We start from the raw sequence: 15,608 nt of genomic DNA, 5'->3' as shown, positions 1-15,608 counted from the left end.
CTGGTCAGCTTCCTAGGTTTCACATCCCAGCTCTGCAATTCTCTATCTGGGTGACTTGGAGCAAGTTACTTAATTTCCATGTATTTCCATCTTTTCATAAGGTTGTTGAGAGTATTCAATTAGACTTCACATGTACACATTTAGCACTGTGCCTGATAAGCCATCAAAAAAACGGCTTTATTATTAACTATCAGCATACCTTCCTATAAAAGTTCTGAGGGACTTCAGGTAATTAATTCAGAGCATGAAAGCAGATCATGAAATGAAGTTACCACCATGCTTGAAACCCAATAAAAGTGGAATGTAATTTTATTTTTTCCACTCAGTGGTTATTTACTTGGGGAGGGAGTAAAGGAACATATTCAGGGATTTTTGGGTTTAAAGTCAACTAGATAGGAAGGGGGGTCCACTAAGTTCTTGAAAGCTTTCCAACTCATACACCTATGTTTTATTTGACTTGTGCTGGTGGACACAATTCTGGAAGGCTAGCACTCAAGTGCTAGAATGCATGACAGTGATGAGCTCAAGTGGGCTTTCAGGATATAGTGGATTCATATAGCTTGAAATTTACATATGAGCACCAAGGGAATGGGTTATAACAGGAGACATAGAGTTGCTTATAATTTTTAAGACTGACTTTTTCTATACTACTTTATGGAACATCTTATCCCCATCAAAAACATGCTTAATTGTATCACAATAATTTCTTGAAAAATGCAGTTTACCTTTCTGTGAGTGAGGATTGTTAGGAATGGAATTGTGCCAAGGATTTGTGACATTCAGACTACTTCTTCTGATCAACATTTCCAGGTGTCTGTCTATGCATCCCCAGACAAATGGAGTCAAACACATTATGCTTTGGAAGCATCATTAAAGCTACTTGATTTTTATGAAAATTACTTTGATATCAACTATCCACTCCCCAAACTGGGTAGGTCCAAATTCCGTGTCACTACATTTATTTTTGCTTATAGACCTTGCTTTGATTTTTTTGTGTTTATATGTGATTTAAATGAGTACTGAAGAGGTTCAGTTAGCCCAGGAAGCAATAATTTGTACCTCCAAGATGGTTCTTGAGTGTAGAAAAGAAAGTATTTATGAGAAGTCTGAGAACTAAGGATCATTTTATTCTTTTATCAGGTTCATATTAAAATAGCTGCATCGCATGTTAGATTTAATTGGATGAATTTTCCAGAGCATACAACTTGTTTCTATGCCATATTTGTACAAGACCAGCAATCTTTTATAAAATTTACCAAAGACTTATGTAAACAGCTGAAAATTGTCCCTCTGTTTATGGTGCATTTGAAGTTGGAAGATAAGAATGTGGCACAGATTTAAAAATAGGAGAAGACTTGGAGGAAATAGATGATTTGAATGTGGTACTAGTGGATCTTTACATAGGAAGATACACATAGTCTATCTTGGTTTTAATTTTCTATCTGAAAAAATTAAAGTTATGATTTTAGTAATGTTGCAGAACACATTAAGCCATCACTTCAGTTTCATAACATATGTAGATTAGTTTTCAGAATTTCTGACAGTGACAAACTTTTTTCTCCCTTGGGGAAATTAAGACATACTCCTTATCATGTCTTTGCCTCTCTTTGCCCCCAAAATCTGTGCCGCTTTTCCTTAGAGGAGGCAAAAGGGACCATCAAAAGACTTTTCCAGGGCTTATTCTTATAGTTCCTGAGTCTCAGGGCGTTATCATAGTGCAAGTTCTATCTGTTTTTTAGTATAAATATACTAAACTTACCCATAATCCATTGTTGTCCTCTATGTCAAAAGTCAAGGAAAGATCCAATAACAACCTATTTTAATTAATTTTTTTAAAGATTTTATTTACCTTTTGAGAGAGAGGAAGAGAGAGCTCGTGCGCAAGAGCGCAAGCGGTGGGTGGGGGAGGCAGAGGGAGAGAGGAAGGGAGAAGCAGACACCCTGCTGAGCAGAGAGCCCCATGTGGGGCTCAATCCCACAACCCTGGGATCATGACCTGAGCCGAAGGCAGACGCTTAACTGACTGAGCCACCCAGGTGCCCCTATGAAATGAAATGTATTTTAAACATAACTGAAAAGAAGGTGCAGTTTAGGAAAAATTAAACCAGATAAAAGTATCTCTAATGACTATGGGAAATAATCCAACTAATATAAAATCATCGGTGCAATGTACAAAAGGAATTATTCCCACATCTGAAGTACTAATGAATACTAATCTTTATTAGTGCTAATTTACTTTCAATTGTCTTATACGTATTTGTTTTTATCCACTAGAATTAACCAGTATTAATTCCAGACAATGTAATCACAAGCCCAGTGACTTGGTTCATTTCAGCTTAAAAAAATTACCTTTCTTTTTAGTCAAACAGTGCTTCTTTCAAAATGGCCTAGCAGAATAAAAAGTAAAAATTTCAAGATTAAATATTAACCAGAAATTTTCTAACCTACATGACATCAATGGCAAAGGGTATACACACACACACACACACACACACAGTATAAATTAATATACGTTATACCTGAGTTGCTTAAAGATGATTAAATTTCACTTTTTTCCCCTCAAGACTTTGTTAAGAGGTAGAGAAAATATCAATGTTGAAAAGGAAATTGAGTTCAGAAATAATTGATGCCCACAGCTTTTTCCTCTACTGCCTTAGAAAGGACACTTGCTCATAACAGAGGCCAAACGGTCTTGAAATATTAATTGAAATATTGACAATAGAGATTGCTCCTGAAAGATGTTTTCCTGAAGTTAAAATCCTGTATCGTTCTATTTTTTATAGAAATGAGTTCATTACATGTTTTGATGAATCTCAAACATACTAGAAATTATTTGATACCTCGCAAAGTTTTTGAGTAGTATTAATATAAAATACAATATGAGTGTTTTTAAAGAAATCATTTTCTTAGCACTAATGCACCCAAGTTATTTGCTGAGTTTAGCATGCTTAGAAACAAATGGTTAAATGTCGGCGGGTTACTTCAGCTACAACCAAAACTGTACTGATGGAATTAATGCTGCTTAATAACAGGCGCTGATTATTTTCAGTGCAACTACAAGACAATATTACAATAGTCTTGATGTTTTTAGAAAGTCTCCTTATACATGAAAGGATCACAACGTATTTGAGGGGGAGGAAAATCCCATTTCCGGTGCAGAAGCCATAATGATCAAATCTGGTTGTTCTTATTTCTTAGATCTAATTGCCATTCCTGACTTTGAATCTGGAGCCATGGAAAATTGGGGCCTCATCACGTATAAAGAGACATCACTGCTCTTTGATACTAAGACTTCTTCTGCTTCTGATAAACTATGGGTCACCAAAGTCATAGCCCATGAACTAGCACACCAGGTACCTGAGACTCATGAAATTCTTAGTATCAGTCCAAAAAGGCATTGTACAGGACACCAACGGGCTTCCTGAAACAACATAAAATTATATCATCTTACCCTTAGAGAGAAACTTGGAAACTATCAAACCAAACATAGTTGTCAAGTAGCAGAGATCTTAATCTAGACTATGAGACTCACACAGGATGTTATCACAAGAGGAGAGGCCACTGTATCCTCGAAAACTCTTCAAGGCAAAGCCTTCTGATGTATTTTAGTAAAGAAGGTATGGATTATGCAGATACATAGGACACAGAACTGGAAACCCTACAAGGAGAGATTTCTATTAAAAATATTTCTCCTCATACACCCTAATCTAGGACAAAATCAATCTCCCTTCAGTTGGAACATGTCATTATATGGCCATAGTGAGGGAATACTTCAAGTCCAAGTACTCATGGGCTGCTGACCCTAGACACATTACCTAACTCTCTAAACTTCAGTGTCTTCTTTTATAAAATTAAATTAATAATAGTTCCTCCTTCTTGAAACTGCTGTGAAGAATTACAGGTAAGTGTCTGTGCCTGTCACGTTCAGTAAGTGTGAGTTATTAATGATGACAGCAATGATCTCTGCTACTGCTATCATTTCTTGCAGGCTAAGATTTCCAAGGCCCGTCTATCAACACTGTACTAGATGCAAGTATGGAACTGTAAAACTAACTCCATAGAGAGCAGACCCTATTTCCATTCTATTTCATTTCTGAAAATCCCTAGTAACACAGTGAATTATTAAGGGCCCCAGAAATTCTCTCTCACCATGTAGACAAGTTTCATTTCATTGTATTTACTAGAAGCTAGTAACACCTGATTTTTAATTTTTAACTTTATCCTTTATCATTATTATAATAATAAGTTGGATTTTATTTAAGCAGTGAAATAAGTACCCAATTACATAGGAACCATGCTCAGCCCTGTAATCGAAGAACATTCTGTGACTTCCTCTGGTTTAGAATCTCCCCACTGGCCCATCTTAGGGCTTTTGATCATTAGTCACCGGTAGCTGTAAAGCCCTTGACTGAATCTGGGGGTTCATAGAGAAATAGTTGGAGAACTCTACCTCTGAGGTCCCTCTGGCCCTTCTTCTTACAGCTTCTCTTTCATGGAGATGCAAAGCCTAGGGCTGAAGCAGCAGCAGTGGAATTTTCATCTTGACTGTTTTGCCTCCCCCGTTGATCTGCATACAACCATTCACTCTGACAAAGACTGCCAATGCCAACTGAGTGGGTCAGGGGTCCAAGCATGGCATACCAGGCGCCCAAGATGAGCTCTTCTGCGTCTCTGCAACCTCATTCTTACCAACGCCGTAAACTTTAGCCATCCTAGACTATCCGCCATTTCCAAACTGCCAGGTTGTGTTGCTTCTCTGTGCTTTTGCTCCTGCTACTTAATCTGCCTAGAGCACGCGCTAGTCCCAACATAGCTGAGGACCCCTTGCAAGACTCAGGAAATGAATCATTCCCTAACTAACTTACGCACGCTCCCAGAAGAATTTATTTTTAACTTCTGGAAGCCTCAGTATCCCTTGTACAGGCATTGATCATAGCACCATAATGCTTTAATGCATTTATCTGTCTACCAGTGGCCCTCCATCGTTTGTATTGGGGCAGAGGCTGTATTATATACATCTTTATATTTCTAACATATGGCATGTTGCCAGTAATGTAGTAGGTTCTCAATAGATATTTATTGAGTGAATGAATAAACCACTCTTCCTAACTGGTGAAGTTACCAGAATTAGCTCAACTTATATTTTTCATATTCATCACTTCTCAAATTAAGGAAACATCTCCCATCCCTTTTCACAGATGCCCTCAGGAAGATTGGTGCCCTCTTGTAAAATGATCTGAGGGTTGTCAGAAAAGAAATAGAGTTTAAACAGTTTCTAGAAGCTACATATCTAGCTATAACTATAAGAAGTCTCTTCTGAGTCTTAGAATCTTTTTCTTTAATTTCCCATCCCTCTGGAGATTGCAATCCTGAAACAGATAAACTAAGTGGATAGTACTGGACACATAGGCCAAATAAAATACAAAAGTACATGAAAAAGTAGTAATACTTAAAACCAGTGTTAAAGATCAAATATAGGTCAAAGGTAAATTACTATTTAGATTTCCTTTTGGCATCCTGTTAATTTCATTTATATATATTTAAAAATCTCAGAACTTTATTCACTTTAGTGTCTAGATTAATTCTGGAAGGAAGATTAATTCCGCAAAGTTAACAACTAAATTCCCTCATCAGTAATACTATGTAGCAATCTGAGAGTCGTAAAAGAATTCTTAGGATTCTCCTAAGTACCTGCTACTTAATATAAAAAAGTGACTTCACCAAAGATATTTTGGCTTATATTTCTCCTAAAACCATCACCATAAATCAAGGATGAGGTGAGATTGTACTTACCCCACAAAAGGTTTTATTTTCTTCCTTAATATTAAATCTAATAGTTAGGAAATGTTGGAAGGATAAAATGGAAATTGAAGAGTTGGGGACAATAAGGACACAAAAGAAAAGTGAAACAAGAAGCAAAAATGTGAGAAGAGAAGGAAAAGAAATCAGTAGAAGGAAGTTGTACAGAGAAAAAAGAGTAACGGAGAGAGGAAAGACCTTAACCACTGAAAGAAGGAAGTTAGCATCCATGGTATTTTTTGCTATTGTCGATAATTTTTTATATTTGTTTAATTTCTTTTTTTAAAGATTTATTTATTTATTTGAGAGAGAGCCTGTGCACAAGCCAAGGGGAGGGGCAGAGGGAGAGGGAGAGGGAGAGAGAAAACCTCAAACAGACTCCTCGTTGAGCGCAGAGATAGACTCGGGGCTCCATCTCACAACTCTGAGATCACGACCTGAATTGCAATCACGAGTCCCATGCTCAACCAACTGAGCCACCCAGGCACCCCAAAATTTGCTTAATTTCTAATAACATTGAGTCTTTGCCTCCTAGTGGTTTGGCAACCTGGTTACAATGGAATGGTGGAATGATATTTGGCTCAACGAAGGTTTTGCAACATACATGGAACTCATTTCTGTTAATGCCACATATCCAGAGCTACAATCTGTAAGTTAACAATTTTGTATGTCATACCACGTATACAATCAGCCCATAACATAAATATCTCACCCCAAAATCTATGCACAGAGAGCTCAAATAGCACAAATATACAGCTGTGTATGTGAGATGAGAGGAAAGAAAATCATTGTCCACATACAATGATATAGAGCAAGATGGTGCCCATGGCTAAAGACCCTGTGGAGAGTTCTTGGCATGTAACCTGAAAATTAAGCATAATTGGGGTACACTCCTTTAGAATTTTCAAAAGGCCTATTCACTTCCCCAAAACGTATGAAAAGATTTTTTTCAAACATATGTGTTTCTTTAGGCATAGAATCTAAACACTACATATCAAGGTGGTTTGTAATGGTCACTTAGCTCTCTGGGGTGGGCATTTGGTACTGTACTATGGTACAGGCAGACATGGATCCAGAGTCAGTGTCTTCGTATTTGCTATGTGTTGACTCCATAGTGTAATCCCAAAGCTTTGTCAGTTCTCCCTTGTAAAGTGCACGTACTGAATCTACTTTGCAGGGTGGTGAAAGGATCACCGATGATGGATGTAAGGTCCTGGCACATAGCAAGCGTTCACTAAATGGGAACCATTTTATTTCTGTATCCAAGGGCTTGGTACATGGTAAACATTCAAACGGTGTCTGAAGGAATGTTGGATTTGTACCTTTATGAAGTAGAGAATTGGTGGAAGGGGACTATATAAGGGGAAAGAAACTTAAAATCAATTGTAAGAAATACTGATTGACTCCTTCTACAAACGCCTTCCTAAGCCTACCACGTTCTCTGTTGCTTTGAAAGTGTCAAATTGAAAGTGAAAAAAATTTTCTTCCCTCTTTAGGATGATGTTTTTTTGGACGTGTGTTTTGCAGTAATTAAAAAAGATTCATTAAATTCATCCCGTCCTATCTCCAATCGAGCAGAAACTCCTACTCAGATAGAGGAAATGTTTGATGCAGTTTCCTATAACAAGGTAGTAAATGCTGTTGAACTTACTGGTTGCAGGTTACCGCCACTTGTTATACTTTTGTTGTATTTGATGTTCATTTTTCAGACATTACTCGTGTTCCATAAACTTTAAGCTTCCTTTAAAAACAAATCATACTCCCTTTTTCTTTATCTTCTTCTTTGTTGTCTTTCTTTCTTTCTTTCATTCTTTCTTTCTTTCTTTTTTTTAAGGGAGCTTGTATTTTGAATATGCTCAAGGATTTTCTGAATGAGGAGAAATTCCGCAAAGGAATTATTCACTACTTAAAGACGTTCAGTTATGGAAATGCTAAAAATGATGATTTGTGGAGCAGTCTGTCAAATGTAAGTCATATATTGGGTAACAGTAGACTGTTGTTAAGCGTAAAATGTAACAGGCTAATAGTGAAGATGGATAAATAGTTGTACTGTCAGTCAACCAGTATCTATTGCATTTTCTACGTTGCCAGGGTCCATAGAAGGCAGCACGTTCCTTTTTCCTCTGCACCCACTAAGCCAGGATGCCGCCCGCATGGGAATAGTCCCAGGCCTTTGCTATCTGGTCTCCAACTCTTTGGCTCCCTTCTATGGTTAACCTGATACTTTTATCTCCCCATTTTCCAAAATCTTTAATGACTTTGAGGATTCCTGCCATGAATATCTAATCTTCTCTGCCCAAAGTTTAAGGTGAAACTCTACTTTCTCAACCTTATTGTCCAGCATGTATTCTCCATTGTGTGAGACACATCTTCTCCCTCATAGGAAGAAATCCTGCTCAATTCTTGTGTCATCATGTCTTTGTTGTGAGTGCCCTTTCTACCTGAAGTGCACTTTCTTCTTGCCAACAACTCAAATGCCATCTATCTTTTGATTTCTAGCTGAGGTTTTACTCCTTCTTAGAGACTGCTCCACTCCTCAATGGTTTGCCTTTCTGCTCAATACCCAGTGCGTTTATGAATCTGTTCCACATGCTGACATTCTCTTGTAATAGCTTATAATGGTTTAATAATTTTAATATTATTTTTAAATGTCACAACACCTAGCACTGTGATTAATAAACAGTTAATTGTTAATTAAGGAACTCTTGGTCTCTTCATCATTGGGATTCATGTAGGATACTAGGTAAAACGAAGAAAACGTGCAGTCAACTCAGATGATTCTAATAATTATTAAAATATTCTTAAATTTTCAACTGTGAGTAAAATACTCTTTCATAGACATAGTGGACTGGCAGGGCTTATGCACACAGGTAGACAAACCCTAGGCCATTGTAAACAGAAGAGGTCCTCTCTTCTTTATAAACATTTATGGCCTGGGGACAGTGCTAATATTGTTCAATATTTACACAGCACTTAATTGTTTAAAAAGATATTTCAAGTGCATTATCTCACTTGATGTTTTTATGCCCTTATAAAGTCTGGACCCTCACGGTCTAATAATTTATGTACGATTTTATGGTCAAAGAAACAAAATCAAGTCATTAAACATTTTTTTCAACGTAGCTCAAATCTTGCACTCTGGTTTCTTGAAAACCATAAAAGGGACCAAAATACACAGTCCTTAATACAACCTATATACGTGCTCTTCGTCCATATCCATCACCTCCTGACAGTGTAGATGCTCTCCCTGCAGGTTCCTCCTAAACTTCTCAACAAGCTTTACATTGCTTTTCTCTCCCATCCCTCACTTTCTCCCTTTCCTTTGCTTTGTGTGTGTGTGTGTGTGCGTGTGTGTGTGTGTGTGTGTGTGTGTGTGTAGACATCAACCTTACCTTTCTTCAACAAGGAATAATCTGTCTTTGGTGTGCAGAGTGGGTATCAGGGATATTAAAGGAGAAATTTGGCCAACAATTACAGGACTCTTTTAGGCCAACAGTGAATATTCCTATGTTAATTTTTGTCACGCTTATGAGCCATCTCAAGAAGGCAAGGCAGGCATTCTTGCCCCAATTTTATAGGTGGGAAAAGTAATACTGAGGGAGAGATTGGCGCAGGGTTATATATACACCATGCAATGATGGAGTCAGTACTTGAGATCTATCTTCTGACTTCGAGTTCAGTATTCATTTTCTTAATTACATCACAGTTTCTTCCTAGTTATCAGGAAAGTCTCCCACCTAACCTTCCCCTGAAGGTCCTCAGTTCTAGCTGACCACTTTCTGATGCCAAATGAAACTGTGGTATAAAAATGATAAATTCCTGTAAATATCTTACTCAGCATTGTGCCACGTAACATCATTTCTAATACATGTCGATAGCAACTTGGGAATTAGAGGAATTCTTTGTTGTTATTTTTCATAAAATCATTTAAAAGCATTTGAGAGCCTTAGAGAGAGTGTGTGTTATTTTTCCATTTACAGTTCCCGTTAAGCATTAAGTCTTAGTTACTTAAGGATTGATTGACAAGTTGTTGATTTTCTTAAGTCTCATTTTAATTCTGAATTCAAAATTCATTATTCTCTTTATATGCTACTGTGGTAGTCATTGGGAATGCCCAGGTAAGCAAAGGCATTCCCCCTCCCCGGCCAAGAGATTTGTGGTATGGTAGGAGAAGGTTAGTACCAGACACAGTTGCCTAGATGCTAAACAGGGGCATGAGTAGCACACACCACAAAAAAATAAAGTAGGACCTTTCCCAGGGGAAAGAGAAGAAACGAAAGAAAAATTCAACAAACTAATTAATTTTTAAACCAGTTATTCTACTACACTGTACTTCTTTAGAAAACTTGAAATATATATATATATGTATACACACACACACACATATATATACATATATATACATATATATATAAATTTAATTGATCCAGATAGACATGGTAAGGAGCATAACAATTCATGAAAATGAAAAAAAAGACAAAAAAAGGCATCTTTGCAGTGACCATAGGAAATCCACAAAAATTACTTTTTGTTTTACGTAAGTAAGTAACTTTTGTGGATTTCCTATGGTCACTGCAAAGATGTCCCCCCCCCCCATTTTCATGAATTGCTAGGCTCCATACCATGTCTGGATCAATTAAATTTTCATAGAGGTATGCTATTAAATGTCTGCATTCATGTCTAATATGCATATTCATCCAACAATCAGTACCCAAATGGTGGTGTTCTTCCATTCTTGTTTTACAGAGTTGTCTAGGTGATTTTACATCTGGTGAATTTTGTTATTCTGATTCCAAGATGACAAGCAATACAGTAAGTATAAAGAAACTTACAGAGTAGAAGAGGCCTGGGGCATCATATGACCTGAAGTGGCTGTGTAGACTAGCCCAACTGTCCCTTTATTTTTATTTTATTTTATTTTTTAGTATTTATTTATTTGAGAGGGAGAGAGAGAGAGGGAGAGAGCTAGAGTGGGGGGAGGGTCAGAGGGAGAGAATCTTCAAGCAGGTGAAGGTGATTCCCCAGTGAATGGGGAGCCTGACATGGGGCTCCATCCGATACCCTGATACCCTGACCTGTGAGATCATGACCTGAGCTGAAACCAAGAGTTGGACATTTAACTTACTGAGCCACCCAGGAGCCCCATCAACTGTCCCTTTAAATAACTGGAAAGGAAGAGAGACTCCACAATTTTCCTTGAAACAAAGTTGACTGAAAAAGGAATGTTCAGGCCATTTAGGGGGATGATGCTGTTACTACTATATTTTTGTTGTTATAATTCAGCTTTCCCACAACCCCACTGCTAGCTAAAAATACCTCAGCTCAGAATTCCTCTGTGTGGTTAGTGTTCTGCACTGGCCTCCTCCAGGCTCAGGAACATGCCAAACCAAATATGCTAGGTTTGGAAATATAGTGAATGGTTTTCTTGAGGCCCCGTCTTTTTGTTTACTTCTGGGAAGTTAGTGGAACACTTTAGTAGAGAAGAAAGAAAAGTCACCATGAAAGAAAAGGGGAACTGTTTTTAAAAAGAGTCACAGTAATCCCATAAATTGTAGTTTTTAAGGGAAGATTCAGCATAATCCAGTGATCAGAAATCCATAATAGAAGCTAGGAAGCTAGACGTTTTGTTTTCCATTCGATAGACATCAATTGATGTAATATAGTTCTTTTGGAATATTTAAACCTCCCCTAAAGATAGACATTTCTCTTCCAAACACCTCCACTCCACAGTTCTTAAAATGGAGAGGTGGGCTTCCCCATCCCCCCCTGTTTTTTTGGTTTGGAATGGAGCAGGAGGGAGGCTCCAGTCTCAAGCAAGGCTGCAAGGCTGTCCTCTGGGACTCTGCCAGCACATGTTAACCCTCTAGCTGCCACATCCTCCCCTCCTTCAGTTAACTTGCAGAGAGCAGCGCTGGGGTAGCCCTGCTCCAGTTCAAGCCCTGAGATGACAGCCTGAGGCCTCCCCTCTTCCTCCTCAAGCCTTGTTTCTGGCATCCAACGAGATATGCATTTCTGATCTTGGTTTCTCCCCTCTGTCTCGAGTCACCAAAGTCACTTGTCATTCCAGCTCACCTTCCTGGGGGAAAACGTGGAGGTCAAGGAGATGATGACGACATGGACTGTGCAGAAAGGAATTCCCCTGGTGGTGATCACGCGAGAAGGGCGTTCGCTCAGGCTGCAGCAGGAGCGCTTCCTGAGCGGGGTTTTCAAAGAGGACCCTGAATGGAGGGCCCTGCAGGAAAGGTGGCTGCTTTGCTTCTGTTCGCCTGGGTCACTTCATCTCAGCTTGCTCCTTGTGTCATTAGCTTTCTTTCCGTTTCTCCAGCCACGTGGTGGATGCTCTTTCTGCGCAGCAATCAGAGGCCCGAACTAGCCTTGACCACAGACTAGAGAGCTTGGAGCCGCCCAGACTGTGTTGTTGCAAGCTGTGTTCTCAGTAATTCCATAGCAGCCGCTCAGTTCTGATGCAGGGGGCGGTCAGCTATCTTTCTGTTAAAATATGTCCTACTCTTTTCCATCCTAGACTTCTGGGGCCTCATAAGTTGTGTGACTAGCCCATACCTAGAAAGTGTTATGACAGCTATACATCTAATCAGCGGAGAAAATATATCATTGAATTACATTCCTGTGAATCCTGTGAATTAAACCTCCTGTGGCCTTTTGTTTTTCAGTAACTGACTATAAATGGGATGTCTTAAGACATGTGGTGTGTCTTGGTAATAATGAAAGTAAATCCAGTGAACTGCATCACCATCTCGTTCACCAACCTATGCTAAGAAGCCATGTTCAAGGCTTTACTAAAATCAAGAAACACAACACTGTCCACATTTCTCGGATCTATTAGTTTTATCCATGAGATGAATGAAGTCAATTTTAAATGAAATAATACAAGTGAACTTGTACTGGTTCTTATGATTATTATTTATTTTTCTAGGGGTGTATCTGTCTAATCACAATTCTAGAATTTTTATGAGAATCAGAATCAAATTCAAGGTCTTTAACACAGAGAATATATTGTTTTTCTTTTCTATGTGGCCAGTTGCCTATTTCCAGTCGAACAGCAACCTTTATGCCTCTTCTCCACATCATTTCATTCTTCCGTATGTCCTTCTGAAGTCTGAACCTCAGAAAGCTTAAACAATTTATATCTTGACAACACAGCCTGGAAAATTTAATGGCTGATTCATTATTGGGAAGGCAGGATTCACACTTCTGTGACTAATCAAAATGTCACGAGGGAGTTCAATGGTGTGGATGGGCCAGGATTACAAATATCTACTACAGTGATCTGCAGTTTTCCTCCAAGGCAGTATTTCGATGACTCTTATAAAATTATTACTCTCCAATTCATGCCTATCCAAACTCGTGAAATGCTACTGTCCATCTTTTTCATTCCCAGCTATGTTTACCTGGAAAAAATTTCCTTTCCTTCTGGAGTCAAGATCAATCCAGATCATTCTGTTAAATCTTGGCAATATCTACGTGTCCATTTTTCCCTTTTTGTATGACTTTTTCAATTGCTTTGTTAATTATCGATAATTATCGATACTTTATGGGTTAGCAGGTAGATTATCCCTCCTGACCCTTTACTAAAGTCTGTGTATGCTGTTTCTTTCATTGTTTTATATTTTTCTGAAGACTAACAGGTGCATCCTCAATTATTCCTCTTTCTGTTTTATACCCGTCGGTATTTTCAAGCGTATGATTTTACATGAGCAAGATTACTACAGCTAATATGGCTTGATGTGATAGAGAAAATGAATTCTAGAACCTGTTCGCAAGTCAAAAAAACACCAGCCGGTTTCTGTTATTTACCATAGTAGGATCATTGATAAGTAACCAAAGTACCATTGAAATTGGTCTTTTCCTCCAATCCATTTGCTTTTCTGCTCCCTGGACGTGGCTGATCAGCAGATCTTAGATTGTGGCATTGCTGACCCCTTACAGTTACTTACCAGTCGCAGGGGTCGGTGTGGGTAGCTTTGTTGAACAAAAGGTAAGTGGAAATCATACTGAGGTCAGATCTTTATATTTTGAGGCTTTTCTTGAAGTTGTCTTTGGTTATTTGAATTAATATCAGGTTGCCAGAGTTTTTGGAAGTATGAAAGGCAGATTGGGGTTTGTTGTTTTTTTTTTCTCTTGCTTAGAAGGAAACAGTCAGCAGAACTTGTGATAAGAGATTTGGACAGGAATGGCACAGGTAACTGTGACAGAGTTCAACTAGGTATATATTGCCAGCATCTTTATAACCATATGGAAGAATTTTTGCATACTCAAGGATCTGCATGTCTTAGCCTATAATTTATAAGGCCACTGATGGTGTGAAAGATGGACCATTAGGTGCCTTTTACAGCCTGAGTCTGACAATGTGAACATTAAAATGGCCATTCATTTAGTCTGTAACTCTCTCTATTTTCTGACATAGGTACCTCTGGCATATTCCATTGACCTACTCCACGAGTGCTTCTAATGTGGTTCATAGACACGTTCTAAAATCAAGGACAGGTAATAAACTCCTTAGCCAAACAGGTGTTTCAGTTCTGAAATTAAACATGTTCTGGACTATTTGGAGGAAAGGTACTATAAGTAAATCTCATAATAAAAGATTTATGTTCAGGGAAGTTCTTATTTCTCCGTTTATTAGTTACTAAAAGAACGCTTTAGTTGGAAAGTTTGAATTTTCTATTCAGTGGAAGTTTTCTTGTGCTTTTAGCATTTAGAGATAGGTTTGCATTTAATCAGAAAATGGTGGCTTTCTATCTTATATCACTTAGAAACCACTAACCCAGTGCTTATGCCACAAGGCAAAAATATGTATTAGAAAAGAGCATGCACTTTGGAATAAATTGGCCCTGGATTCAACTCCTCCCTCTGTCACCTATTAGATGTGTGACCCTAAGAAAATTTCTTCACTCCTCCTGAACTTCAGTTTTCTCATCTTATTTTAAATGGGGACTAGGTCTCACAGAACTATTGAGAGAATATGATAATGTTATTTTTACCACATAGTATAATGTCTGTCATATTAAAAATACATAACATAATTCTAATTTCTCTTTTGAACACCTCACTGAAATGTGAGAGGATTTCCATCATAATGTCATGTTCAACCTGGAATCCTTATTTCATCCAAAATGAGGACTAGACAAATGGATCACCTATTTACATATACATATTTCAGTGACCAGTAACTAAACCCTGAGACAAGGCCGCAAATAAATCAAGTCAAATTCCAATCATGCTTACCATCTGGTTAACTGGGCCTCTCAGACCTGCAGAGACTGCTTTTGAGAACAAATTTAGCAGTCTTTTTCCTATGAATTAACCTATTTATTAATTTCATAAGACCATAATTCACAAAAAAACCCATTCAGTAGTCTGTGAAAAGGAATATCATAATGATTCTTCCAAAACTTTGTCTTCCCACTGATTATTTAGTAAAAGCACGAGAACTAACAGTTTTGGAGATGTTCCTGGTATGTACGTTGATAAAAATCTGCTATGCCAATTTCCTCCTCCTAGATACTCTGGAATTATCTGAAAAGATCAGTTGGGTAAAATTCAATGTGGACTCAAATGGCTACTACATTGTTCACTACGAGGGGCACGGATGGGACCAACTTATTACACAGCTGAATCAGAACCACACACTTCTCAGACCTAAGGACAGAGTAGGTCTGATTCATGATGCATTTCAGCTAGTAAGGTAAGGCAAAATTTCATCTGATTTCACAGGAAATAACATTCATAACCAGCTGTGCTAGATTTCAAAATCAAACATTCAGTGTTGGTCATTCGCATGAGATGGG

General features: G+C 38.1%; 1 protein-coding gene across 4 annotated transcripts in view; it reads left to right on the top strand.

Annotated features, from left to right (window-relative positions):
- Nucleotides 1–15,608, top strand: part of ERAP2 (endoplasmic reticulum aminopeptidase 2) — a 39,940-nt gene that overhangs the window by 11,201 nt on the left and 13,131 nt on the right. For all 4 annotated transcript variants that reach the window (XM_040622048.1, XM_040622049.1, XM_040622050.1 and 1 more), the window contains 9 exons: nucleotides 811–931; nucleotides 3,199–3,353; nucleotides 6,335–6,448; nucleotides 7,296–7,427; nucleotides 7,634–7,765; nucleotides 10,546–10,611; nucleotides 11,867–12,042; nucleotides 14,225–14,304; nucleotides 15,322–15,505. In XM_040622048.1, the coding sequence (XP_040477982.1) occupies nucleotides 811–931; nucleotides 3,199–3,353; nucleotides 6,335–6,448; nucleotides 7,296–7,427; nucleotides 7,634–7,765; nucleotides 10,546–10,611; nucleotides 11,867–12,042; nucleotides 14,225–14,304; nucleotides 15,322–15,505 (1,160 nt within the window). The remainder of the gene's footprint in view (nucleotides 1–810; nucleotides 932–3,198; nucleotides 3,354–6,334; nucleotides 6,449–7,295; nucleotides 7,428–7,633; nucleotides 7,766–10,545; nucleotides 10,612–11,866; nucleotides 12,043–14,224; nucleotides 14,305–15,321; nucleotides 15,506–15,608) is intronic.

This window comes from Ursus maritimus, unplaced genomic scaffold (assembly GCF_017311325.1).
Source record: "Ursus maritimus isolate PB19 unplaced genomic scaffold, ASM1731132v1 scaffold_5, whole genome shotgun sequence".
Taxonomy (NCBI): Eukaryota; Metazoa; Chordata; class Mammalia; order Carnivora; family Ursidae; genus Ursus; species Ursus maritimus.
Note: the sequence above shows the minus strand (reverse complement) of the source record. Positions and strands in the feature narration are given on the sequence as shown.